This window comes from Neltuma alba, unplaced genomic scaffold (genome assembly GCF_004799145.2).
Source record: "Neltuma alba isolate B1F8T4 unplaced genomic scaffold, ASM479914v2 tig00010342_pilon, whole genome shotgun sequence".
Classification (NCBI taxonomy): Eukaryota; Viridiplantae; Streptophyta; class Magnoliopsida; order Fabales; family Fabaceae; genus Neltuma; species Neltuma alba.
In genome coordinates this window covers 392194-419554 of record NW_021635252.1, presented here as the reverse complement: position 1 = coordinate 419554, position 27361 = coordinate 392194, and the positions used below count along the sequence as shown (strand labels likewise).

The 27361-nt window shown below is 34.9% G+C and overlaps 1 protein-coding gene and 2 pseudogenes across 3 annotated transcripts; 2 read left to right on the top strand and 1 right to left on the bottom strand.

Annotated features, from left to right (window-relative positions):
* Positions 1 to 275: 275 nt before the first annotated feature.
* On the bottom strand, positions 276 to 3550 carry LOC114755815 (60S ribosomal export protein NMD3). 3 transcript variants are annotated; one of them, XM_028944692.1, is made up of 2 exons: positions 3458 to 3550; positions 276 to 2076 (listed from the first exon to the last, which is right to left on the bottom strand). In XM_028944692.1, the coding sequence occupies exon 2, from the start codon at positions 2039 to 2041 to the stop codon at positions 488 to 490; it is 1554 nt and encodes a 517-aa protein (XP_028800525.1). In that variant the 5' UTR covers positions 2042 to 2076; positions 3458 to 3550; the 3' UTR covers positions 276 to 487. The 3 variants fall into 3 exon arrangements, with proteins under 3 accessions (XP_028800525.1, XP_028800524.1, XP_028800522.1); XM_028944691.1 differs by lacking the exon at positions 3458 to 3550 and adding an exon at positions 3287 to 3305; XM_028944689.1 differs by lacking the exon at positions 3458 to 3550 and adding an exon at positions 2987 to 3279.
* Positions 3459 to 12312, top strand: LOC114755833 (uncharacterized; annotated as a pseudogene).
* Positions 12313 to 13102: 790 nt separating this feature from the next.
* On the top strand, positions 13103 to 26377 carry LOC114755832 (potassium channel SKOR-like; annotated as a pseudogene).
* The last annotated feature ends 984 nt before the right edge of the window (positions 26378 to 27361 follow it).

The following is a 27361-nucleotide window of genomic DNA, read 5'->3' as shown; positions in this document are numbered from 1 at the left end:
CTGGCAAAAACTATTTTTTTTCCCGGCTCTCCCTATTATGATCATTTATGCATTTCTTTTTCCTCTTGACTCGTAGATTATGTTTAAAAAGAAAAAGAAAAAAAAAACGTTGAACAATTAGACCATTCCCCCAAACAAAACCAACAACAACATTAACAGAAAACCCAACCACACAATTCATGTCCGCCAATTCCCTCTCAAGTCTTCGTACACTGAAATGAAGAAAAAAAATAACATGAAGCACCTGCAATTTCTCAAACAAGTCAGACGTGCGCTTATCGCTGGGGAAAATCATTCCCTCCATAAAGAAGAGTTGAGGATTTTACAAAGCTCAATAAGCTACAAATAGGTTAAAGGAATGCATATTAAATTACCTTTTCATCCGTATACAACAAACAAAAACAAAAACAACGGAAAATCACCCTCGCTAAATATTTAGCTCCCAAAACTTCATTAAATTCCAAAGCAAAGTAAAAACAACTTTTGTTCACTCCCTCATGCTCTCCTCCTCATCTTCCTCCTCCTCACTCAGATCAAGTTCCGCCATCAACTCCTCCAATGGGACAGAAGGTAGCTCTTCACCATCTGTCACTGATGCCATCTCAGATGGCTGGTATTCCCTATTTCGATACAATGATATGTTGAACCTTAGATCAGGGTTTTCTTCCAGATCTCGCAAGAACTGTTCATACTCAGAGTTAATCTTTTCTTGGTCACCCCTGTCATCAACTTCCATGTCAAGGGATTTAAGCTTCCATGCACGAGGCTTCCCACGCTTCTTAAGGCGCTTCTCTTCATAGCTTTTCTTTACTAAAATGGCTTCAGGAAGCACAAGTCCTCTGTACTTGTCTAATTCAATGTCATTATGGTTGGCTGCATATAAGTCATAACCAAGAGCATAATCTCCCGGATTTAAGAGATGGCCCAGATGAGTCCTGATGGAAAACATTGTGTCATTCTTTCCAAAATCTGATACACGTGCCACTTGTGCATCTGCCAAAACATATTTCGTCCCACCAACAATAACTTCCGAAGAGACAGCCTCCACATCCAGCACAATATATTCCACTAGCTGCCTGCTGGTAAGTAATGACTTGAATGATGCCCTCCAGTATTGGTCAGCATCCAAGAAACAGTGCCTCAGTGTAAAAGGATCAAGTAAAGCAATGCTGTTGGTGACTTTTGTACAAATCACAAGAGGGCCAAGGTTTCCCAAACTAACAGCAACTTTAGGAGGCAGACAGATTAAATCCTCACGGCAGATGGGAGAAATTTCAACAGAAAATGTATATTTATAGTTGTAGTTATTACTCTTGGGATCATGAGAAACAAGTTGCTTGTCGTGACGACTCCTTACTGGAGCAACTTTTCCTACAAATTCCACAAATTTCACACCATGACTTCGATTGGAGAAAAAGAAGTCAATACCTTGATCCATCTGCTTTATTCTTATAGCACTAGCAGCTGCACCATGCTTCAGAATCAGCTGTTCCAAATAAAAGAAAGTTCTCCTATGTGTAACATGTTGGCGAAGTTGCACAGCAGCAACCCATTGATCAGGGTTAGCCTGGATCCTAGAACAAGATTCACACATATGCTCTTGCTGCACGTACTCAATAGGATAAGACTGTTCAAGAATTGCCCCATTCAGAACCTCTTTCTGAACTTTGACCTTGACTTTTATCCTCTTGGAGTGGGGCTCAGTCCATATAAATTCAGCATGTATCAGCCTTACTTTATTGGAAGCGAAGTTTCTTTTCAGCTTATTCAAACAGAATGTCAGCAGCTCCTTCGATTCTAATTGTGCTTTGATCCAAGTTCTTGGAGGCTGCAGGTAGCTATCACACTCAGGACAGTGTACTAGGATTAGATGCTTCAGTAATCCTTCAGTGATATCAACTTCTGAACGTAAACACTTCACACACATATTGGCAGCATTTGGCTGCATGGGAATTCCACATTTGCAACACAAAACACTACCAATGGTCTGATGAACCATGAACATACCAGCATCTTCTGCCATGCCTGATGGTTGTAACATGGTAGTGCAAGAAGTCGATGATATCAAAAGTTGTCCTGCTCAAAAGAGGGGAGGAAGGAAAATACATGAGTATGCACATGCGAAATAGATGGAGAACAACAGTTTAGAAAATTCATAGTATGAAAAAAAAATTAAAATATGGGGAGAAAAGTAACCAAAAAAAAAGAAGACATACCATGCCAAAAGCATTTTTCATTCTAACAGACAAAAATTGACTAGCATCACTAATGACCGACCAAAAAGCTATTTCTAATATTATATACTCAAAAATCAGATTTCCCCAGTGTTAGCTGGATGAAAGAAAGAGGAAAAAATTGGGTATAAATTATACAATACGTTAACCAGATGCACTCTCCCAACAGCAGTCAGTCAAAGAAACTTTTTCATCTAGAATTGTCAAATAGCGAAATAAGGCAAAAAGCAACACAAAGCTACTCGATTAATTTGCAAGACCACATATGTCGAGCCTCACATGATCATCATAAGATCAAATATGTCAAGTGCTTCAATTGAACATGATTTGATTAGTTAAATACATCTGCAAGTGCTCTAAATTTCGTGTTTAAAGTACGGGTACATTACATTCATCCCCGACTCTTATTGCCTTAATACTTGAAGCTCTAAGCATATTTGATTTTCGATTTATTATAACGTAACAACTCACTGTTTTTCAATAAAATAACTCATAATTTGAACCTTTCATTTACTAATCAATACAAATGAAAATAATATGCACAAGCCCGCTCTTCTACTTCCCCAGTTCCCCCTTATCCCACGATCTTCTTATCTCTGATATTAATGAAAGGTTAAAAAAAAAAAAGCAAATACACATATAAGTTTTTGGAGGATTAGAATCAGATTTCCAAGCTTATATAAGCATATACCCACTGCATGATACTAGATAAATTATAAATACCTAAAAGATTTGGAAAGAAACATAGATACCTTTAAACCCAACCATATGTATAAATGACACAGCAAGCAAACAAACTAAACTAAAAAGGTCTATTATCTTTTTCGTCCTGTCTTATCGTTCATCATGCATGCCCAGATAAACGAGTCTTGGACATAAATTGAAATAATCCAAAAGCATTTTTTGATAGCAAAAATATTATTTGAGAAGGAAAAAAGACACAAAAATGGAGGGCAAGGAATCTTCCCAAACAAGGAAAAATATCTGAAAAACATTAGGTAACAAGAGCTTGGCAGTCGCTGACGCAGTCTAGAATCAGAAACTCGTCTAACCCATAATTTTACAATCCGTAAAGAATCGACATAAGGAAATTCACATCATGGAGCCATAAAACTCAACACGATTGGATAACGGCGGCTTCTACCCTCGATAAGAGTTCAGAAATATGAAGAAATAAATAAGAAGGAAAATACAGAAAATAAAGCTAAGAGAGACGAACTTACGATGCAGGAAAGACGGGGATGCGAGGCGGAAGAGGAGTTAGGAAAGGGTTAGGAGCTGGGCTTAGTTATACCAAGTCGTTATTGTCGGTTTGGCGGGTCGGCCGCCACTTGATCAAAACTTTGGACTGTTATTACATGATCTCTGAGAATAAAAAGGCTATTGGTTTGCTGGGCCGATTAAATTGTTAATTTGCGATTGAAATTCAGTCCTTAAAACGGATTGGGGGCCGAATACGAGCTCAGATAAACCAAGCCCGGTCCAGCCCGTTTCTTCTTCTTCCACTGAAAAGGTCCCCTGGTGCGACTCGCGACTTGCTGGCGTTCAGCCCGATGAGAGGAGGTAGGTAGGGGCGACGCTGCGACGCCAATGATGATATGAGGCAGTGAGCTCTGGCCTCGGGTTGTGGAAGATGAAAGTGAAGGGTTAGGGTTGGGTTCGGAAAGGCGCAAGTTTGGTAAGAGGGAACAAAATGTGTGAAAATTTTAAAAAAAAAAAGGAAAAAAAAAAAGAAAAACAAGATTATAAAATTTTAATAAAAAATATAAAATGAAAGAGATAAATTAATCTTTTTTTTCTCTCGTACCAAACGAATTCCTAAGAGGAAATGTTGCAATTTGCAAGCCTGAAAAATATTGACGGGAATAGTTTTCTGAAGATTCTTTGACAAAATGTTTAGCAAGAGAAATGATGTTGAAGACATTAAAGGGAATGGGATTGAAGCCCTATAAACCTTGATCACCGATAGTGGAAACCCAACTTATACTTGATCATCATATCAAGTCTTGAGTTTAATGGTGAAAGTATGATATTAGAGTGATTGCAAGTACTTGACATATTTATACATCCTAAGGCTGAAAAGTACTTGGTAACCATAAGATTTAAATAATATGGCTCTTAATGGACCTGTAAGCATATATTTGCTGGAACATTAATCATGGTAGTGCTCTTGACAAAGTCTACCTATATGAGAGTGAAGTGGGGCCGCTTCTAGGAATCTAAGGACTTGACTCTAAAAACTTTTCATGAAAAGGATACAGACACGAGGCCATAAACGTGTCATTTTAAGTGGCATACAGTGGTTTGAGATTTCATGCGTGAGTCATGCATACTTGTTCATACGGGATAATTGGTTCAAAACTTAGTCTAACAGATTATTTCGAATGGGTGAACCATGTCTTGCTTAAGTAAAGGTTTAAATCCTTGAGATACTCTTGTTGAAAACATGAGAATTTCAAAGTGATAAGAGTTTGGATATATTTTAAAAATGGTGGGGGATTGTTGGAATATTTTTAAAATGAAAGATGTGTTTTTGAAAAGTCATGTCCTTATATAAATCTTTTAAATTAATAAATTTATATGAGGGGTTATGTCTTCATATAAATTAATAAATTTATTTGAAGGGTTGTATTCTGATATAAATTAATATATTTTTATGAGGGGTTATGTCTTCATATAAATTAATATATTTATATGAAGGGTTATGTAGGAAATTACAATACTAAAAGACTCTACATATTAAATACAATGTATTTATTTAAATTATCTTGGTTCACAAACCAATATATGGTTGAGACTTTTTATTTAATAAGGTATTATAAAAGGTATTTTTTCAAGGCATCATTCCATAGTCTATATAAACCCCTCACCACCAATTCATTTGGATAAAATACAACACATACACCATGATCAAACTCACTGCCTTTGTCTTTGAGTGCACGCAGAGATAGAGTCAAATTATCACTTTGTAAAGGCCATTGTTATCTTTGTTTGAATCTTGAAAGTACAATCCATATTCAAGAATCTTCATTGTATTTTGAAAGAAATTCACCGGGTATTCCAACTTTGCATCCTATAAGATAGGAGTAGGTGGGGTGAATTAAGCTTAAAAGAAAGTACTGTCAATGTTTTGAAGACATCATGCACTACTTTCTTTTTCATCTCTTTTTCTTATATTCTTCAGAAAACCATTCCCACCAACAAAAAATGAGAGGGGGAGACGATGCGTTTTGAAGATTGAAGAGATGGCAAAAATTACAAAATAAATAAATAAATAAAATGGGTTAGCTCACCAACTCTAAGAGTTAGCCCACTGTGAGTTCAGTTTTGACGATCACGGACTTAAAAAATCTGTTTTAAAATAGTCTCAATTTTTATCAATTCAACCTACTAGTTCTTGACGAGTTGACAAGTTAAGCCCACAAGCTTAACCCATATTACGAGCTCTACTTGGATGATTGGTGAGAATGAGAATGATAGTATGTGTGATAGAAAAACCCTATATCTTTAGAAAATGAAATATGATCTTATGTGTTATATAAGTTAATTCCCAATAACATAAATAAATGTTGTTTATGGGACGAGACAATCGTATCCTAATCATGTCTTGATAATAGAGATGGGATTAGGACTATGCAAATGGTTATTCGGTTTGATTTTGGTTTAGAAATCGAAATAACCGATCATGAAATTAGAACATTTTTAAGCACTGAACCGAACTTCTATCACTAATCGAATAGAAACCTAACCAAAATATTTTGGTTCAGTTCGGTTGGTTTATTCGATTAATGCTACTAACTTTTTTTCGTGTTTAAACTGGCATAAAATCCCAAGTTTGAGGGAGATAAAGTGGTAAGCACAGCCACAATAGTAGAGATTGTAGAGAAGAACAGGAGTGTCAATATGAAGATGAAATGGAGAAGAAAAGTGGAGACGAAGCAGCAAGTAGAGACACTACAAAGAATAAGAGCAAAAGCATCAGTATATTGTTTTTGAAGAGAGAGAGAGAGAGGCGCTACTGTGACAGTAATGAATAGTACGAGAGTGTGAGGCAAATGGCACTCTACTTGAGATCAATGAGCAAGAAGATGATGGTATTGTTTTTGAAATTGAGAGGACACCGGGAGGAGGCTGTGACGAGAGAGAATGAGGGATGATGAGCTATCTTACATTAGCTTAGGGTTTGAGATATATTTGGTTGGGTTTAGAAGCATACTTTGGGCCTATTAGTTGATGGCTAACTTAGTTTCATATTATATATAATATTATATACCTTAGCAAAAAAAAATGTATACACACACATATTTTGGTTTTTCGGTTTTAAACTAAATTTTTTTTTATAAACCGAACACCGAAATTTAATAAAAATAAAAACCGAATCGAAACCAAACACTAAAATAACCGAACCAAAAAATTGAGAATATATTCAGTTATTTGATTATCAGTTTCGGTTTGGTTTTGCTCATTCCTAGATGGGATGACCTTTTCGTCCTATCCCATTTGAGACAAAATAGAAGCATCCCATTTATTATTTTAATTTGTTTTGAATTTTTATTTCAACACTGCGTTTATTTAGAGCCTAAACACTTAGTAAAAATTATCCTAAAAATAGAAAAAAAATTGAGTAAAGTTTGACAGTAATAAAAAATTAATAAAGTTAAATGTTTCTTTTTGAAAGACAAAAGATATATAAACTCAAAATATTTTCTAAAAAACATCATATAACCCATTAAAATAACTTATAAATTATAGACAGCATAATCATAAAAAATTATAATATGATTATATTGAAAATAAGTAAAATAAATATAAGATATTAATTTACTTTGTTTCTCAAATTTATAATTTTTTCTCAAACTATTTTTATTGATTGTTGCATGAAGGATAATTACAGTACACATTATTAAAAATGGTATTCTAAGAGACCCGATACACATTTGTTGTAGATAACTATTTTAATTTTTTTTAATATTCATTAATTATTGATTTAATTCTTTATATTACCTCGGATTCTAAGTATAATATCTAATTTATAATATAATTTGTACTACAAACTATAATTACACTACAAACTATATTTAATATTTAGTGGCTACATTGGGAGATGGTGGGCTTGTTTGTGAAGGTGTTTGAAAATACTTGTAAGCACGTTTTACATAAATTGAGATAAAATTTTTATCACATACTGATCTCGTATTCTGTAAATTATAATTAAAAAATTATTTATAAACTATTCTAAATAGACTCGGTGTTACAAAGAAACAAGTATAGCTAGGAATACGGGCCAACCCGCGCACAACCCGCGGGTTATGCGGTGCAGGTTGGAGCAGCCCGCATTTTGGTAGGCTGGAAAAGTCCCAACCCTAACCCGCCATAGCGGGTTGGCGGGCCAGCCCGCCATCTTTTTTTTTTTATTCTTAATTTTTAAATCTTATTTTTATTTAATTTTTTAAACTAATAAATGGTAATCCAAAATTTCAAAAGTAATCACAAGTATAAATTATATTTAACCACATTTAAAATAATCAATATAAATATAAAACAATATATTACAAATATTTTACATGACTAACATTCAACATCAACTTATCAAGTGATAAATTTTATAATTTTTTTATACAAATGTCATGTTTGATACAAAACACTATCTCTTAATAAATTAGAAGTGCATTTATCTAACTTTTTTAAAGTTCATTCACCATATTTTTCTAAAATACTTTTTTTCTGTAATAAATATTATCTTATATTTGATTGTAGTTATTAAATTTTTGCTACAAATATGGTATGCTTATTTTTAAAAAATATTTGTTGTTTACATATGTATTATGTAACATGAAAATTGAGATGTAAATGAGAGAAGAAAAATTTCAAATATAATAATATATTATTTATATGAAAAAAAAAAAATTTTTAAAAAGGTGGCGGGTTAGGCGGGCCAGCCCGCCAACTCGCGGGCTACCCCGCCACAGCCTGTGGGTTATGCGGTGCGGGCTAGAATAACCCACATTTTGGCAGGCTGGCAAAATGTCAACCCTAACCCGCTCTTTTATGGTGAGTTAGCGGGCTTAGCCTGCAGGTCCCAACCCATATTCCCGGCTCTAGAAACAAGAGATTTCAGATTCTGAGTATGTGGAGTCGGGGACCAGGTCATGCACAAAAGACCTTTGGTTTAGTTTTGAGGAAATCGCAGTAGTCGCATTGAGGGATTTTGTTTTTCCGGACTCAGAATTCAGAATGCAAGATTTGGGCCATGGCGTTGCAAGTCGGCCCAGTTCAATGCACACCAAACTTGCTCCAAGCATCAAAACAAGCCATTTCGTTGGGTCTCTTGGACTTGCCAAATTGAAAACTCACTCGTGCGTATTTATTAATTTATGTCTAAAATTTTGATTAATTACTGTGACACCTATCGTCTGACATGAGATGAAATACTACCTCCAGCCCTTAATATAAAATCTAGTTAATTAATTTTAAAAAAATTAAAAAATTTTAAAAATTACTTAATTATAACATGTTATATGATTTCTCTAAAATACTTATATATGTCTAGGGCTGCACATGGGCAGGGCTGGGCAGGGCAAACCCCTTGCCCAATGCCCAGCCCGAAAGATGAGCAGGCTGTGTTTTGCAGCCCGCTACCCAGCCCTACTCAGTAGAAGCCCTAACCATTTTGGGCAGGGCAAGGACGGGCTGGGCAGGACGGGCTTTTTAAGCCCAGTGTAATGACACTATGCCTTATATTATATGTAGAAAAAAAATTCAATTATCGTGTTTTGAGACAAGTGAGAGGAAAAAAATTATCACGAATGAGTCTATCACTTATATATATCTATAAGGCCTATGTAGTCTTGTTCTTCAACTTTCAATTTCTTATGGGAGGTAAAAAAAAAATTTAATAATTAAAACATTTAATAATCAAGCTAAATCAGTGGTTCAATTCCTTAGTTTATTCATATAGTTGGCAGATTCTAATAATCATGTGAAAGCACAAAATTTGAAAGGTGGTTTTATTTTTCTTTTTTTTTGTTTTAAAAAATTGGATGTAAGAGAAAAAGAAGGAAATTTGACTTGGAGTAATTTAGCATATTGAATCTTATATTTTGATATTTAGCTCTTTTATATAATTATAATTTTACGTTCCTTTCATTTTTTTTACTAATTTTACCTAATTTTTTTGGCCAAAACAAAAGAGATAATTGCTTAAAATAATATTATCTTCTATATATAATTATATATTTTTTCGGACAGGGCCAAATGGGCAGGGCAGCATACCCTGCCCATGGCCCTGCCCTGCCCGTGAATCAGCCCAGCCCGAAGATGCCCATTTTTGTTTGGGCAGCTTTTTATTAGACTGGGCTGGGCGCTTTTCTTGCGGGCTCGGGTGGGCTTATTGAGCATGCGGGCCTCATGCACACCCCTATATATGTCGTTAGATTATATATCAATTTATAAGCCGACCAAATTAGTTTTGGAAAAAAAAATATAGATATAATATTTCAAAGTAATTTATTTAATTTTTTTTAATTTTTTCAAATTAATCAACATATACTATACTAAAGACCAGAGGTTGTATTCAAGATTAATATGATTTCCTTCAAATCATAAGAAATTGAGACAACCCTTAGAAACACGAGATTAGATATGATCCATATGTGTTGCTGATAAAAGAGTACTCTATCAATGCTTAGTTGTCTTAAAAGGTAACGCCACCCATTACTCTTAGATAAGATCCCAAATTTAAATTTGATATTGACATATTTTTATGTACATATGTCTAATTCTATTATATAAATAAAAATAAAGTTCCTATTGATACGAAGTATTGAAAATAAGGAATAAAAATTAAAATTGGGATTGAAAAAACATATTAAATGAGTGTCATGAGAGATTTTTTGTTATGTGGGATTAAACAAATTTATGTTTGTAGGATTGGGAAATACCATGAGAGAGGTGGTATTCCTCAATCCTATCTCCATGGGTTTACCTAATCCCATGTAACAAACAATTACTTATGTTAAATACTTTTTTAATGATTTTTTTCAATTACAATTTCATTTCCTATCCTTTATTTTTAATATTTTGTTTTTTTTGGCCATATTTTTAATACTTTGTTTAAAGAGTACTCTACAATGTATAGTTTTATCCTTGGGTATGATGTGCGCGCGGGTTCTCCCCACATCTAATGCAAATTTGTGACCCATCACGCATTACCCAAATATCTTAATCACTCTCACCACCTCTCATATATGAATATATGATGCACACATTGCTTTGTTCTTATTTTTAAAGCAGAAAGAGTATGTGTTTTATTTAGTTTTATTTATAAGTCATAGTATTAAATTTTTCTTAGTAAGTGAGAAATATGTTAAAAGTAACTTATAAATAGAATCACTCCTATCATGTTTCACTGGAATAAATAAAACTTTAAGTCCTGTTAATTCTATCTTAAAATTTAATAATTTTTTAATTTTATTCATATTTAATATATAATGCATTCCCAAAGCATGAAATCTACGCAATATTAAAATTATATATTTATATAAAAATTTTAATAATGTGAGTTATAAATAATAATAATAATAATAATAAAGAAAATTTCTTTCTCTATTTTATGATCAGGATTCCAGGAACAAAGGACCAAAGGAGGGCTTGTGCTCTTGCCAGAATGGTAGATTCTTAAACGACTATTTCACGTACTGTCAAACTGTTGACATTCTCCAAACTGACATTAGTCCGCTGATTCATAGCTTCCCTCTTTGATTCTTTGAATTGATTACAATAACTCTTCTGAAATAATATGAAGCCCTAACTTAAAAATAGATTGCTTTAATCACACTTAGAACAAGCCTTCTTCCATTGAGGCGTCTTCTCAGTCCAACGCCATCCCTTCCAATTTACTCTTCCTTTTCATCCTCTTATTCTCAGATCTGCTCATCTTGTTCCTTTCCTCCACCTTCTATTCATCCTCATGCACTCCCAGTTTTTCCGCTTCCACTGCCACCGTTACTGTGTCTGCACCCCATCCTTCCGACGACCTCCTGCCGGAATTCTTATATTTCACTTCTGGTCAACGACTCCCGCTCGGCTTTAATCGTAATTTCGACTCCAACACCCACCATTCACCCTCCAGTCGGCAATGCCTGCACCCTCTTCCTGGCCGAGCTCCGCCGCATCATGTCTTTCCAAGTCAATGGCTCCTGCCCAGACGACGAGCTCCTCGCACAGAAACTCCGCCTCAAGGGCTGTGAGCCATATCCCCTCCGCCGCCGGGTAACTCCGTCGAACCCCTTCCTCCGCCATCCAGCCTATGGTCTACCCCGTCCGATTCCTCAGTGTGGTCTGGACTGCCTAAACCTGCAAAGGCTACGAATGCCTGATCAACTGGAAAACACAAAAGGGCTTCGACGACTGCAACTGCCGGGAGAGGCACCAGTGGACCTCCACGAAATCCACCAGCCTCGATTTAACCATCGACGACGTTCTCAGAACCCATAAGCCGGGGTCGATTTGGATCGGCCGGGCTGGACATGGGAGGCGGAGTGGCGTCATTCGCGGTGAGAATGAGAGAAAGAAACGTGACAATGGTGGTGACATCGAAGAACCTGAACGGACCTTTCAATAACTTCATAGCTTCTCGAGGGGTGGTTCCACTGTACATGAGCATATCGCATAGGCTTCCATTCTTCCATAACACGCTGGACATTGTTGACGTTCTGAGCACCTGTATCCCAGAGACGCTGCTTCACTTCTTCTTGTTCGATATATACAGAATTCTGAGGCCAAGCGGGTTGCTATGGTTGGATCATTTCTTCTGCGTTGGAGAGCAGATGAAGGAGGTGTATGAGCCGATGATAATGAGCGTTGGGTTCAAGAAGGTGAAGTGGCTGGTGACGGGAAAGAAGCTCGATCGGGAACCGGAGATGAAGTAGATATATCTCTTGGCTTTGTTGGGGAAGCCATTGAACAATTGTTGGTGATTTTACTGCTGCCAGATAGGAGTCACATCTCATTGTTTTCTTCATTCTTTGAGTCTAAAAGATATATTGTCTAGTCCTCCGGTCCACGTATGAGATCTAGTTTACACCACAAACAAACTAATGTCTAGATCTTAGAAGCAGAGGGTAGTAATTTTTCATGCACATTACTGTAGATTGTTTTATTTTATTTTATTTTTATTATGATATGATTAGGGGCGACATCGACGCAATATCTGTTTGAATAAAATATTTTACTGTGTTATGACTCTTTAATTTTGTGTGTGTTTGTTAATCATTGATTTCTTTTTAATTTAGAAAGTACGTTATTGATGATTCATAAATAGTAAATTCCAGACATCATTGGTCGGGTCAAATCTGTTTCCATATAGCATTGCCACTTTTTTCCTTACCCGATCACTTGTGATCTGTCTGTATAAAGCCTATAAAGATTTCGCTGAAACAATCTGAACCTCCGTGTTCCCAATCAACCCTCTTTTACGATCCGACGTTGTCTTCGTCGTGATCGTTGTCTCTCTTGCACCCCATACTGCTTCCTTCCTCGTCACCTGATCAGTCGATTTCCTGAATCTTCCTCCGCTGCTTCTCCGTCCTAATTTTCTTCTGCGTCGTTTATGTCGAACATTTCTCTCCATTCGCAAGTTTTTGGAACCCATCGCACCGCACTTTGGCGTTCAAATCTTCCTCTTATTTCTTCAAATGCAATGCGTATGATTAAACCATCGCAGATCGAGCTCCGGAAAAAAGAGTCAGGACTCAGGAGTTGAATCGGTTCGTTGTGATGTAGCATTCGGACTCCCCCCCCCCCCCAAAAAAATCCTCGGAAAAGGAGGAGAGTAATCAGGAGTTGAACGAGTTTCATGATTTTCTGAAATGCCTGCGAAGACGACGGTGAAGATGGAGAAAGCAAAGGAGCATATTAAGTGGAATGAAGCTACATCTTCCTCCGACTCTCCTTTTTCTTCTTCTTCATCTTCGTCTTCCTCCTCGTCACCGTCGTCTTCACCGGACGACAGAGAGTATAAGGTGAGGGACGCTAATGACCGGTTGAGATCGTCGGGCAGTTGGTTCCAATGGTTAAAGCACGAAAATTTTAGTCACAGAAGCTTCCTCAGTGGCATCAGTGGTTGCTGCAAAGACCTTGTCATTCATCCTAACAGCAGGTTCGGGAATCCCTCCTCCTTCGACCAAACTTAGTTACTTTATTTGGGACTGAAAAACGTAATCAGTTAATTATAGCTTTTCAGAAAATTATTTCAGGATAAATTTTAATATTGCAAATTATAATGTAATGCCCAATTAACTAATTTGAATATATTAAGAATGTTAATTGAATTAGTTAATACTATATTTTTTTTCAAAAAGACTCTCATCATCTTCCTTAATTTCATCATTCTCTCTCCTACTTTATTATTGTTGAGAGAATATCAATAGAGTTAATTTAAAAAAATTGATAAATACGTAAAATAAATATTATATATATGACTAGTATCAACTCTCAAATTAAGTCATACATTAAGAATTGGAGGACTATATCCCTAAAATATAGCTGATACTTAATAGAATGATAGTTGAAAATATTTATTACATTTAGTTTTTTATATACATTATATTAAGTTCTCCAATTATATATAGTCATGTTAATATATTTTTGAAATATTAGCATTTGATAGTATTTAATTATAAATCACATGGAAAAAAATAAAATACATGCTCATATATGATGTGAGAACATGACATAATAGATATAAGAAATTTGACCTAATTATTTTGCCAATGATAATATACACACCCCTACTGTGATGATTTATTATATATATTCTTTTTGAATGGAAATGAATTAATCTTTTGAACGAAGGAACCTTCATTATCAAAAATATCATCAACATTAATATTTTTTTTGAATGAGACTTGTGTACTATATAATTTAAACTAGCAAAGTTACAACCTATGAAGCACTAGAAATAAGGCAAGTAAAAGACCCCTCATCAGCAACTGGCTATTGATTAGGAGGTGAAGGTTAATCAAGAATGCAAAAATTGCCCTCCAAACTATGAGCTAATTTAGCTTAGTAGTTCGTCATCCGTATGTACTTGCTCTTGGGGAAGATCAGCTTGTTATCCCTAGAGTAATTTCTATCCATTGAGCGATGACTCTTCCACTCGGCACTGTCAAATCACTAAGGCCGGCTTTCGTCCTTGCTCGACGAGTGGGTCTTACAGTCAAACTCCCTTCTGCCTTTGCACTCGAGGGCTAATCTCCGTCTGGCCGACGGATATGACAAAACTTAACATACCAGTCTCTATAAATTAAAGTTCTAGCTTCATCAATATAATGATGTGCCTAAAAAGATGTTCATAATCACGCCCTCTAGCAATCAAGATAATAGCTTCCATATAATTAGAAAAGACCACAAGTTTCTTATACTCCTTAGCCCAACATATACGGAGGCACATTAATATTAAATATGGCATGTGTGTTTTATTGTAATCAAAATAGTTTTTATTTATCGTAATATAATAAATATTATTTTATATATATTAATAATATATTCTATTATTTCCCAAAATTTTTGAAAGAGTCAAGTTTACAGCTGTCAACACATAAGATAAATAATATTAAAATAAAATGAATAATCTTTTTAATAGTGTAGTATGTGTGTTTTTTAATTACAGAAAAGAAGATCGTGGAAGATAGAATAATCGAACTCTCTAAGCATATGAATCCCATTTGACTCGTGCAGTACTATACATGCATGCTGAGTACTTTTTTTTTTTTGGGGTCAAAGGCACGTTGAGTTGATAGGGGAAGTTTGAAATATTTAAGGTTAAGTAATTCGTTTTCATTTGGCCGATACGCACAAAGCAATTGAGCACTTTGAATAATTATATATTACCTCCGATCCTAATTATAAGACCCAGTTGACTTATTTGAGGAGATTAAGGAAGTAAGTTAAGTTAGTTATTTGTAATAAATAAGTGTTGTCATTCCTAAAATATCCTTGTTAATTAAGTGTATTGGCTAGAACTATCATTATTAGAAGGACTATCTTGGAAAAAAATGCATAAATATGAGAGACAAAATGGATTGAGGTCTTATAATTAGGACCAAACAAAAAGTCAAACGGGGTCTTATATTAAGGACCGGAGGTAGTATATGATATAGACATTAATTATGATGGCTTTAAGCTGATGTTTACGATAAATAAGCTAATTAATATTGTTAAGTGCTCACCGGTCGAGTGGTTTAGGGGAACAGAATAATTTGGTGCATTAACATTGAGCTATTGAATGATTTTCATCAACATGCATCTCTGTTTTAATATCTGCATTTGATCGTTTGGCCATTTAAGTGCTTGTTTGGCGCTGTTTAGAACCTATTGTTTGGAACATAATGGAGGTAAGTATGTAAAGACAGACTTGTCTTGGTTTATGTGAACATGCTCATAAGTATTTAACATAGGGTTTGTTTGGAATAACTTATAAACAGTTTTTCAATCGTGATTTACAGCATATGAAATAAGTATGTGAGAAAAGTTTTGTCTTGACTTATATGAAACGTGCTTGTGAATAAGTTCAATCGTGATGCCAAACAAGGCCATAAACAACTCCAAACAAGCCCTTAATATAAGCACTTTCACATAGGTGAAGGCAAAACTCTGACAACATATTTACCTCATATTCCGTAAATCATAATTGAATAGCTACTTTTCAAAGCTCCAATCGCTATTTCAAACAAGTCCTAAATTGATCACTTGCTAGGCAGTTCTTCGTCAGCTTCTTGAGAGGGAAGCATAGTATGCAATATACAAGATTTGGCCAAATTTGATGCATCTCAGAAAAGTATATTTGTAAATTTTGATTTCATAATTAAATTGATCACATAGCAGGTGGTATGGGGTATGGACAAAATTCATATTGTTATGGGCAGTGTATTCATCCTTCTTCACCTCTGTGGAGTTTGGATTCTTTCGTGGATTGCCGGAGGATCTCATCATTGTGGACATTATTACACAAATAGTCTTCCTTGTAGACATTGTTTTGCAGTTCTTTGTCGCTTATAGGGACACTCACACCTATCGTATGGTTTACAAGCTAGCCCCCATTGCTATACGGTCAGTTTCTATGTCCTTTCTATATGACGCTTTGTAATTCATTATTATGGATGATTAAATCCTTCTAAGAATGAAAAAATTAAGTTATTAATTATTCATATAAAAATTATACCAATTCATATGCTTCTTAGGGTTCCAGTTAATTTAACTTTCTTGTTAATACTTTGGCCAATCAGTCAAGTATTATATTTAAATTAAATTTATATTTAATCCCTCCATCCAAATTTTACAAGGAACAAATACTTACTTTCCTAGTACCAAGGCAAATAAGTTTATTTAGTTCAAAATTTTAAGTAGGCAAATTTTATTCCAATAATATCCTTAGGGAAATTTATGTATGGAAAATATAAGACAATATTTAATAAAGGTGTAAATGGAAAAAAGTAATAAATGCTTTAAATAAAAGAAAACTCTTTCTTATAATATGGAATAAAATTGCACATCTATTTATTGGAAACGGAGGGAGTATTATCATAAAAATACAAAATCTAAATATTTATATAATTGATTTATTAACTTTGTGTACACATGCAAGTCCGTTTACAAATAATTGCTATGCGAATTATTTGATTAATTAAAATTTAAATGATAAATACAAAAACAAAACTAATATAATCATTGTTTGTTTATATAGACTTCTTGGCTAACTAGAAGACGAGCCTAAATTATGACAATCAATAATACAACCTTACTTTATAAAAGTAAAAATTCTTAAAAAAAGCAAAAGCACAAAAAGTTAAAGTAACAACTGGGTAAAAACAAAAGCACACCTCACATTTATATTTAAAGCAAACCTATTATAACATAAAGACTGACATAAAGTAGATGCCATAGCAGACATAATGATGAAGGAATATTTGCTGAGTCAGTAGTATTTTCATATAGGCTCATGATCTATGCTGAGATCAGTGTAATCATTGTTCAATTCACCTGAGAATGGCACATTGTTAATGACCTAATATAGAAATTTTCTCTTACAAAAAATAAAAATTATATAAGTTCATCATTTCATGTATTTCACTGAATTCCCTAAGATGCTATAAATGATGTAATGAAGAATCTTGTTCCCCAACCTCGCATGGCAAAATAATCCTTGCATTTTAAACTAACAAAATTCCAATGCCGAAGTAAAGCGGGAAGGCATGGATATAAGGGAGTAGAATGGAGTTTAGCATTGAAAACTCTGCTGCTATGTGTTACCATCCTTATTCGTTGAGCATGCATTTGTTAAAGTTGACTCGATTTCCTTTTCTTGTCCATGCAGGTATATAAAATCTAGCTTCGTCATAGATATTCTAGGATGTTTGCCTTGGGACTTGCTTTACAAGGTCCTGTTTCGGCTGCATTAAACCTAAATTTCTTGAGTAATAATACAGCAACTGTTTGATGTCTGCCAATTTAATCCAATGGAATGTATGATGGCATATTATATGAGTAAAATGACAGACTTCGAGAGGAACACTTTACTAAGGTGACAAATAGGTCTGATTCCCCCTCTCCCCACGGCCCATAAAAAAAAAAAAAGAAGAAGAAAAAGGTTTCAATCAAGCTTGCTTTATCTAATGTTGTCGCATTTCTCGAAAGGATAATGGAAATTTCCTTTTGTTCTCTGTAAGTTGACTGCAGCGGTACACGAAGCAGTAACATTGTCTCCTGTAATTTGTCTTCTTGTACCGAACCTTTTTTTGGAAGCCAATTAGATTCACAAAATGTCAGTATGTCGGGTCCTCGCACCCAAGTGTGTAAATAGTTATGTCTGCAGCACTTTTGCGTGAGAGCTATCGAAAGTTATTTATATTTCACAATTTTCTAATGTTTATGTGTTACTGTGCAACTTACTATGCAACTCCTTTTGCATGACATTTGATACATTTCTGTTGACTGTTGTTTGAGATATCAGCTTGACCAAATTGCCTAAAGTATTTTAATAGATGAAAACATATTGCACTAGATGTCTTCATGTCTTTCCTTGTGATATCTTATTTTATAGATTCTGCTTACTATTAAAGAACTTCTATGTAATGGCACTTGGTTTCTTCCTCTAGTCACTAGAATAAAGCTTTAATGGACAGGCTTCTGGTAGAAGAGAGGAAGTAATGTACTTTTTGTGGATAAGATTATACCGGGTGCACAAAGTCAACGATTTTTTCCAGCAGTTGGAAAAGGATATTCGGATAAATTACATGTTTACTAGGATTCTGAAACTTCTAGCAGTTGAGATGTACTGCACTCACATAGCTGCCTGTATCTTCTACTATTTGGCCACCACGCTACCTCCTTCCCAAGAGGGCTACACGTGGATTGGAAGTCTAAAGCTGGGTGACTATAGTTATTCACATTTCAGAGATATTGATTTCGGGAAACGTTACATAACTTCCTTATATTTCTCTATTGTTACGATGGCTACTGTTGGTAAGTTACACTATTTAATCAGAAAGCAAGATGTTTTTCATTCTGTCTATCATCATTAATTACAGAATCATTGGTCATGATCATTTCAGCGTCAATGCTTTGTTATACTAATTTGGTCATAGTCAGTTCGCTTTAATGCTTTGCTAAACTAGGCACCAACACCTCTGCTTTTTCCATACACAGTCTCAAGCCACTGTGACTGGTAATAAATCATATTGCATATTAAGGATTTGGTGAATCTGGCAATCTTTATTTGAATATGCTGATGGTTCATGTCAATTTAGAAGTGAAATGGATTCATTCAATTTGGTAGAGATGCCCTTGTTTATTGGTTTATGATTTTAATTTTAAACTCTATTTCCTTTTGATGGACTGCTCTATAATTCTGGAGCTTTGTGAGATGGTGTCCTAGGTGTTCTGAGAACCAAAAGAAAAATTTGCTTGATCTTATAAGACCATTAAGCACACTATCCAAAGATTGCCAACTTATGCTTTTGTCCCATACGAGGACTGAAGGTAATCCGACATAGCTGGCAATTGGTGATGTTTTTCAAGTTTAGTTATCGTTTGGCCTGTGAATATTAGCAGAACCTGGTAAACTATTGACGAGATGGTGATATTCTCTTTGCCTCATATGCCACTCCAGGAATCTTTTTGTCTTTAATCCCGTTTTCGAATTCTGTACTATTTTTCCTGTCTTTAATGGTCTTCTCAATGGAAATTGTTTGTAATTTAAAAAATGATGAAAGACCTTTATTTCTTCCACAGGATACGGAGATATACATGCGGTCAATATGAGGGAAATGATATTTGTAATGATATTTGTGCCATTTGACATGGTTATTGGTGCTTATTTGATTGGTAACATCACAGCATTAATAGTAAAAGGATCAAAGACCGAAAAGTTTAGGGACAAAATGAAGGATCTCATGAAGTATATGAACAGAAACAGACTAGGAACGGACATCCGTGAACAAATAAAAGGCTATGTGTCGTTACAGTATGAGAGTAGATATGCTGAATCAGCTGTCGTTCAAGAACTACCCATTTCTATTCGAGCAAAGGTAATAGGAGGAGGCAAGGCCTTCAACCGAATTTATGTATTGAGGGTGGAAATTAAAATAACCATTGGAAAATTTCTTTCTTATAGTAATAACATTATTGATTTGTTGCCTTCTTCAAAAACTTTTCAACAACTGTTCTTTTCCTTTGACTTTGGTTGGTGCTATCAACTTTCATGCAAATGCCCAGTTTAGATTCTATGAGATTATGACATCTGGTGTTGTGTGTTTGGCATACCAGGTACTTATGATAGGTTTTGTGATCAGTCTGAGGTATCGTTTGTTTTTGGATCCTCTCCACTGGTGCATTCAAAAAGAGAGTGATACGAAAAAAATGTGATCATGTATGTGGCCACGTTTCATAATTACACTAATCCAACCCCCCTTCCTCCCTGAGAATACACCCATGTTCATTTTATGAATGTAGAAGGAACGGAGTCGGTAACTTTTTTCACTTACTGTGAATTGAAGACCAAAGATGCATCCCCATCATGGTGTTGGACAGATATCTTTTCCGGTGGCTTATGTCAATGTGTGTTATTTTGAAGGCTTTGTATATTGATCTTTTTTGCTTTATCATATACGAGTCAGATTTCTCTGCTAGTCTGAGCTATTTTATGGCAACTTATAGAGACATGACTTCTTGCTCCCGAAAATTTGGCTCAACAGAATGACCTGATTCCTTTTTGCAGATATCCCAGACGTTATATTTGCCCTAAATTGAAAAAGTTTCTCTGTTTAAGGGCTGCTCTTCAGAATTTATCGATCAGTTTGTAAGTATTATTTTCTTTTTGGATAGAAGCCAAGCACGTGAGTATAAAATATTTATCTTCTGGCAAAAACGAGAATATAAAATATTATCAATATATTGGCATTCTTTCCCTTCTAATATGATCATCCATGACCATGAACAGCATAAATTAGGTGTCTTTCTCTCATATGATTTACTTCTGAAACTGACGGCAACAATACTTCATAGCTCCACCGTTTTTCCCTGTTCCATAAATAGTAACAGGAAACATAACTTTCTCGGCTTGGTTCCCAACAAGGAGGAAAGGGGGAATATCATGCTACATCCCCTAACAAGCATGAGTTTGAAGTACTAATCCCATCCTCAGGGGACAATGAATAATAATAGCCTGTGGGCCAAATGCTTATTTTCTTTGTAAAACTGCGTACCCATTTATTCAAATTTGAACTCTTATAATCCAGGTTGAACTTACTGCGTGGTAAAAACAATTGCTAGTGGGTCTATAGTGCAGAATGAATGTGACTAGTCCTGCATCCATGGGATGTTGAAGGTCCATAACTCTGATCCTTTTGATCTTTCAGGTTATTCGGCTCCATGAAGAATTCTTTCTCCCAGGAGAAGTGATAATGCAATATGGAAGTGTTGTAGACCAACTATACTTTGTCTGTCATGGTGTGCTGGTATAACTATGTATTTCCAAAGTCAGTAGTTTAAATCTGTTTTTTTTTTTTTTTTTTTTGCAACTTTCTTTGGTCTTCCTTATTTTTAATGTTTGTATTTATAGCTTCTAAATCATTTAATCTGGAGACACAGAAATTTAGACATGTGAAAGCTCGACTCTCATGATTTACTTGTTTATGTGGCATCAGCTAATAAATCATTTTGTAAACATCTTGCAAATGTGCATTACGTCCTTAGTTGGTCTTTCAAACCATATTGCTTTCAATTTTTTTTAAAAAAAAACTTCTCTGGAGATGAATTTCAACAAGACATATTTTGCTGAATACCATAAGTTGTCTATGTGCAGGAGGAAGTAGGTACATGTAAAGATGGATCTGAAGAGACAGTTTCCCTTCTACAATCTTACAGTGTATTTGGAGAAATATCTGTTCTTTGTAACATTCCTCAGCCATATACTGTTCGGGTTTGTGAGCTATTTAGGCTTCTGCGGCTTGATAAACAATCATTCACAAATATTCTTGACGTTTACTTATATGATGGAAGGAAAGTATTGAACAACCTTCCAGAGGTACAGGCTGTTTTATATTCTAGAAGTGATGCATTTATTTGAAGCTCATAGAATTACTAATTTCTGTTCTTTAGACAAGTAAATATCACACAAGTGTTTTTGGTTGTAAATATTACTCCTCCGGTCCTTAGGGAGTGTTTGGCAATCCCAAAAAGTGCTTCTCAGAAGAACTTTTTCACAAAACGAGACAAACTCCTCTATATATTTACTTCGTAAACCGTAAAAACACTTCTGAAATCATGGTTTGGTTTCCATCCAAACACCATCTTAATATAAGATCCATTTAATTAATTTGATTAGATTAAGGAAGTTAGATAAATTAGTTAATTATAAAAAATGTGACCCGTTTTCCCTAAAGTATCATAATAATCTTTTTTAATACTCCATCTTTCTCTTCTACTTGATTATGGTTGAGGGAGTATTTCTAGAGGTAATTTAAAGAAAATTGATAAATATGAAAAATGGGTCTTATATTTAGGATCAAAATTAACTTAATAATTGAGTCCTATATTAAGGACAGGAGGAGTACCAAATTTGTAGGGGAAAGAATCTTTTCGTGATAAGCAATTGGGGTCAGACATTACTCTTCATATCGGCAAGCAAGAAGCTGAACTAGCTCTAAAGGTCAATAGTGCAGCTTTTTCAAGGGGATCTGTATCAGCTAAAAGGTTTGGTTCGATCTGGAGCTGATCCAAACAAGACTGATTATGATGGAAGGTCGCCCTTGGTGAGGAACTCACTACTCACTAATATTTCTTGTAATTGATAAGTTTGTTTCTCAACTTGCTATGGTGTTTGACGGTATTATGGGAGTAGACACGTCAGCGGTGTTTATAAATTTTTCTGGGGAATCCACTCCTTTTTCTAAACAAGTGACCTAACGACTTGGCCAACTTGATGGTTGGGGCAACGAATACATAGACATATACATTCATAAATGTGTATATATATTAAATTGAGTTGGCCAGTCATGTTAGCTAGTTCTTTGCTATCAAGTTTTTAAACACAAACATAACAGAAAGAAAATTATAGAAAGGCAAGTCACTCAATGTTATTATACTACTTCTGGTCCTTAATATAAGGCATCGTTTGACTTTTATTTTGGTTCTAAATATAAAACCCTAATCTACTTTGTCTCTCATATTTATGCAATTTTTTTCAATATAATCCTTCTAATAATCATAGTTTAAGCCAACACACTTGATTAGTAAGGATATTTTAGGAAAGACAATACATATTTATTACAAATAACTAACTTAACTTATTTTTTTAATCTCCTCAAATTAGTCAACTAGCTCTTATAATTAAGACCGAAGGTAGTATAAAAGATTTTCATTTGTCATCTTTATTTGAGGATTTGATGGCAGACACTTCAAATTTGCTTCCAACTTTGGTCTTCATATCAATTGTACTGGAGAAAATTGTGATGGCTGTGATTTTGTCCTTGGCAATTTGGCAGCCTTGTGAAATTCATTGCTGCCCATTTATTTGAATAAAAATCCTTTTGAGGAATTTGTATGAGAATAAGTTCTGCAATTTACTGCTTCTTGCCGTATATGAAACACAAGTCTGTTCACAGTAAAATTGGTTGCTCCTCCGATTCAGTTATAGTAGTTTGCTCATTGCGCCTGATTGCTTGTAATTGACTCTTCTGAGCAAAAGCATCCCAACATTCTGTTGTAAAAAAATATCTTTCTTCTATGATCTATATTTTATTTTATTTTATTTCATTTTTTGTGCCATAACATCTTGCAGCATCTAGAGGATATGAAGATATCACACATTTCCTTATTCAGGAAGGCGTAGATGTCAATATTAGAGGTAATTGTCTGAATTGTCAAATAATCTTGGGAGAAAAGTTTGGAACAAGTTTCCTATATGTTGCTATTGTATTCTCTTATAAAAATATTATATGCATAAATAAATAAAAAAGGAATCCCACAAAAAGAAACTTGAAGTTATTAAATCCCAAATCAAGTTTAGTAACAACACTCTAGTAGGTTTTGACAATACTGGAATTACAAATAACAAAATATTTTTGCAGAAATTCTTTATTTGGGATGCAGCAATTTCAAACTTTTTTTTGTAAGATTTTCTCTAAGTAAAAAGTGTCCTGTTTAAGTTGGAAACATCATAGCAAACACTTACAAAATGGCACTATTGGTTCGTCCTTCTTGTTATCGCTGTAGTTCTGACATACTGAAGATATTTGATGTGGAAAAAACTTACAGATAACTTTAGGAATACACCTTTGCTTGAGGCCGTAAAGAATGGACATGATCGAGTTGCTTCCTTACTTGTTAACGAAGGGGCCTCGATGAAGATAGACAATGCGAGTAGTTTTCTTTGTACAGTTGTTGCAAGGAGTGATTCAGATTATCTTAAAAGGCTATTATCTTACGGAATGGATCCTAACTCAAAAGATTATGATTACGGATCCCCTCTTCATGTTGCTGCTGCCGAAGGTCTATACTTCATGGCAAAGTTGCTATTGGGTGCTGGGGCTAGTGTTTTCACCAAAGATAGGTGCAGTTGAATAACTCATTTTGCATTTTTATGCTAACTTGACTAGCATATGCAAGGTGAGACCTGCGAGCCATACTTTTTCTACTTGAGAAAATTCTTTTTTTTGGGGGGGGGGGGGAACAGTGCTTGGTGTTTATTTAGAAGGCTGGACATAGAGGTTTTCAGGAACGTAACTTCTTCATGAAAATGGAACCAAAAGTTAAAACTAGGTTATTTTTTGTTGCTCTGCAGATGGGGAAATACCCCACTTGATGAGGCCACTATGAGTGGGAATAAAAATATGGTGAAGCTGCTGGAAGATGCAAAGTCTGCTCAATTGTTGGAATTCCCAAATCGTTCTTCAGATTCTGCTAGTACTCACTTAATATCACTATTCTGTTTATATTGTACAAATTACATTTCATAAAAAATGTTTACGGACTTGTTTTACAACAGTTTAAATGTTGGGGTACTTGGTTTCTTGACATGATACTAAACCATAGTAAAATAGTTGACACATTGTCCCCTGTGGCATTAAAGATTTGTGTCTGGCTCAGTTTCACCCCTCGCATGTGTGGATCGTTAGGGACAAGAAAATGAGTTGATCCTCTCAAGGAAAAGTAAGTCACAACAAACATGTTGAAGCAATAGTATTGATGGAGAAAATTTAGGAAAATGAATGGGAGAAGATTAGATGGAGGAAAGGAAGACTTCCTTCTTAAAAGAAATCTGTTGGCTTGATAGACTCAACCCCTATTTATAGGAGTCAGAGAAGGATCTACATTTAGTACAACATTTTTGACTGCCATCTACCAACATTTATTCTTTCTAGTTAACATCTACTGTATTTAAGACCATTCTAGAAAATAGATTCAAGATATTGACCTAAAAGGTTAAACATGGTTCATGGGCTCCAAAACTAACAGATCATGAACTTCAAGACTGAGCCAGAACAAAAATTTATTCTAGCCAGACATATATATTATGAGAAAGCATTTGAAATGTCACACAAATCCAAGTTTTCAGCTGCACTTATGAGGGCCACAAATTAAGTGCTATTCTGTGTTAACCCGAATCATAAAATGCAAATATAAATCGTCTAAACTGGGGATAACCATTGCAGTTTAAACTCTTTGCTAGTAAATACACAGATCACATAGTTGTGAAGGATGTTTCAATGCCAATCTGCACTAGAAAAAAACTTGTTTTGCTTTCGTTTTCCTGATGTCTATAGCTAACAGATGAGGAAAACAGATTCCGACTTGATATGGACCATCTTCTTTTTTAAGAAATAAAATAAAATCTGAAGTTTTCTTTACCCTTTTACAGATAAAATGCACCCAATAAAGTGCACAACTTACCCTTGGAAGACAAAGTCCAAATGAGGGTTTTGCAGATTACTTATCTCCAGTGATAAAGATCTTCTTCAACATAAATATTCTATTTCATTGTAAATATTTCTCAGGCTACCATACGGCACAGGTAAAAATTAAGGAACACTTGATACATGCTCGGACCTAGTCAGAAGAAAACTCGTCCTCAGTGTTTGCCAACAACAAAGAAAAAAGGTTTTACTGTATGTTAATGATTTCATAGTTATACAACTCCATTCTTCATTGACCATATGAATAAGGATAGAAGGGCAAAGTGATTTCTAGTATGCTTGGTTTCATGTTGAAAATCATCAAAACCATTGGTTTTAGTGATTTCCAATATAAAACGAAACACTCACTTAGATCACAGAAGTTAAAGCTACATGACCGAGGTTATTGTAGTAGTCAATGTTGACGATATGAAAGCCAGTTTCTTGAATCTTACATATTCTTCAACCACACAATTAAGGTTGACTTATGTGTTGAATTTGTCGGAAGTGTTGTTGGGCCTGGACATTTGCAGATGCAGCAGCTTCTTCTTCCCCAGAATCTGCAGTGAATTGTGAGTCAGAAGTAGGGGAGAGAAGTTGACCTACGGACTTCATTAGGAAGCTCAAGAGAGGGAAGCATGAACAAAGAAGAAGTCCTCCTAATCTGATATTCATGGCTGATTGATTGATTAATTGAAGGATTTTGATTTTTTGGAAATTGGGTTCAAACCCTTTTTTGCTTTTATTGATACATGTGAGAAGGATGGTTTATTTATAGCCTATGTAGAGCCTTAGGAACTAAGGAAGCGTCTCAGTAACTGGGAACTGAAAACTAGTCAAGCCTACAGCAATTGACTTAGGACATATCCACCACCTACTCCACAAGTAAGTGTGCAGTGTTCAAAGAACTTGAAGAACAAGTCAAAAAGGAAAAAGGTGAATAGGATCATGCTAATTTTGGATTATTAGATATTTAATATTTTATGCAAGTTATGTTGATGACTGCATCAGAAATAATGACAATTATAATGAATTAATTATAAGCAGCAAGAAATTCCCTCCATCGCGACGTGGCCAAATCATAACCATGTTAAACTTAGAAAAATTCCACAGACCATTCAACTTTGAAGTTTATATTACTCGTAAGAAAACGAGTGTTTTCGCCACCAAGAATACGGCGAAAGCGCTAAAAAGCTTTTATTTTAGAATTCAACGAAATGGCATGTGCTATCTCTTTCATCAGGAAAAGTCAAGATCCAGTTAAATTTGGACCCGTTGTTCTATCCAATATCACTCATGACCGATTTAAGAGCTGGACTGGACCAAACGATCCAACCGGGTTTAGCAGCGGCTCAGTTTGGATCAAAAAACCATTTATATGGTTGAGCCATATTAAACCGGAGTTGAGCCGTCATTAAGCTGGAACCCGGAGTTGGATCGGAAATCGAAATTGTTTTCAGAAAACTGGACGGTTTTTTAACTTGACTGAAAAAACACTAAAAAATTAAAAAATAGAAGAAAAATTAAAAAATGACCCCCTCAGATATCCTAATATATTTTTAGACTATTTATAACCATATAGTATTATTTCATTGAAAATTTCATATATTATGGTGTTAAAACCGTGAACCGCTAACTTTTTTGTTTCGATATCTGGTCTAACTTCTAAAACAATGT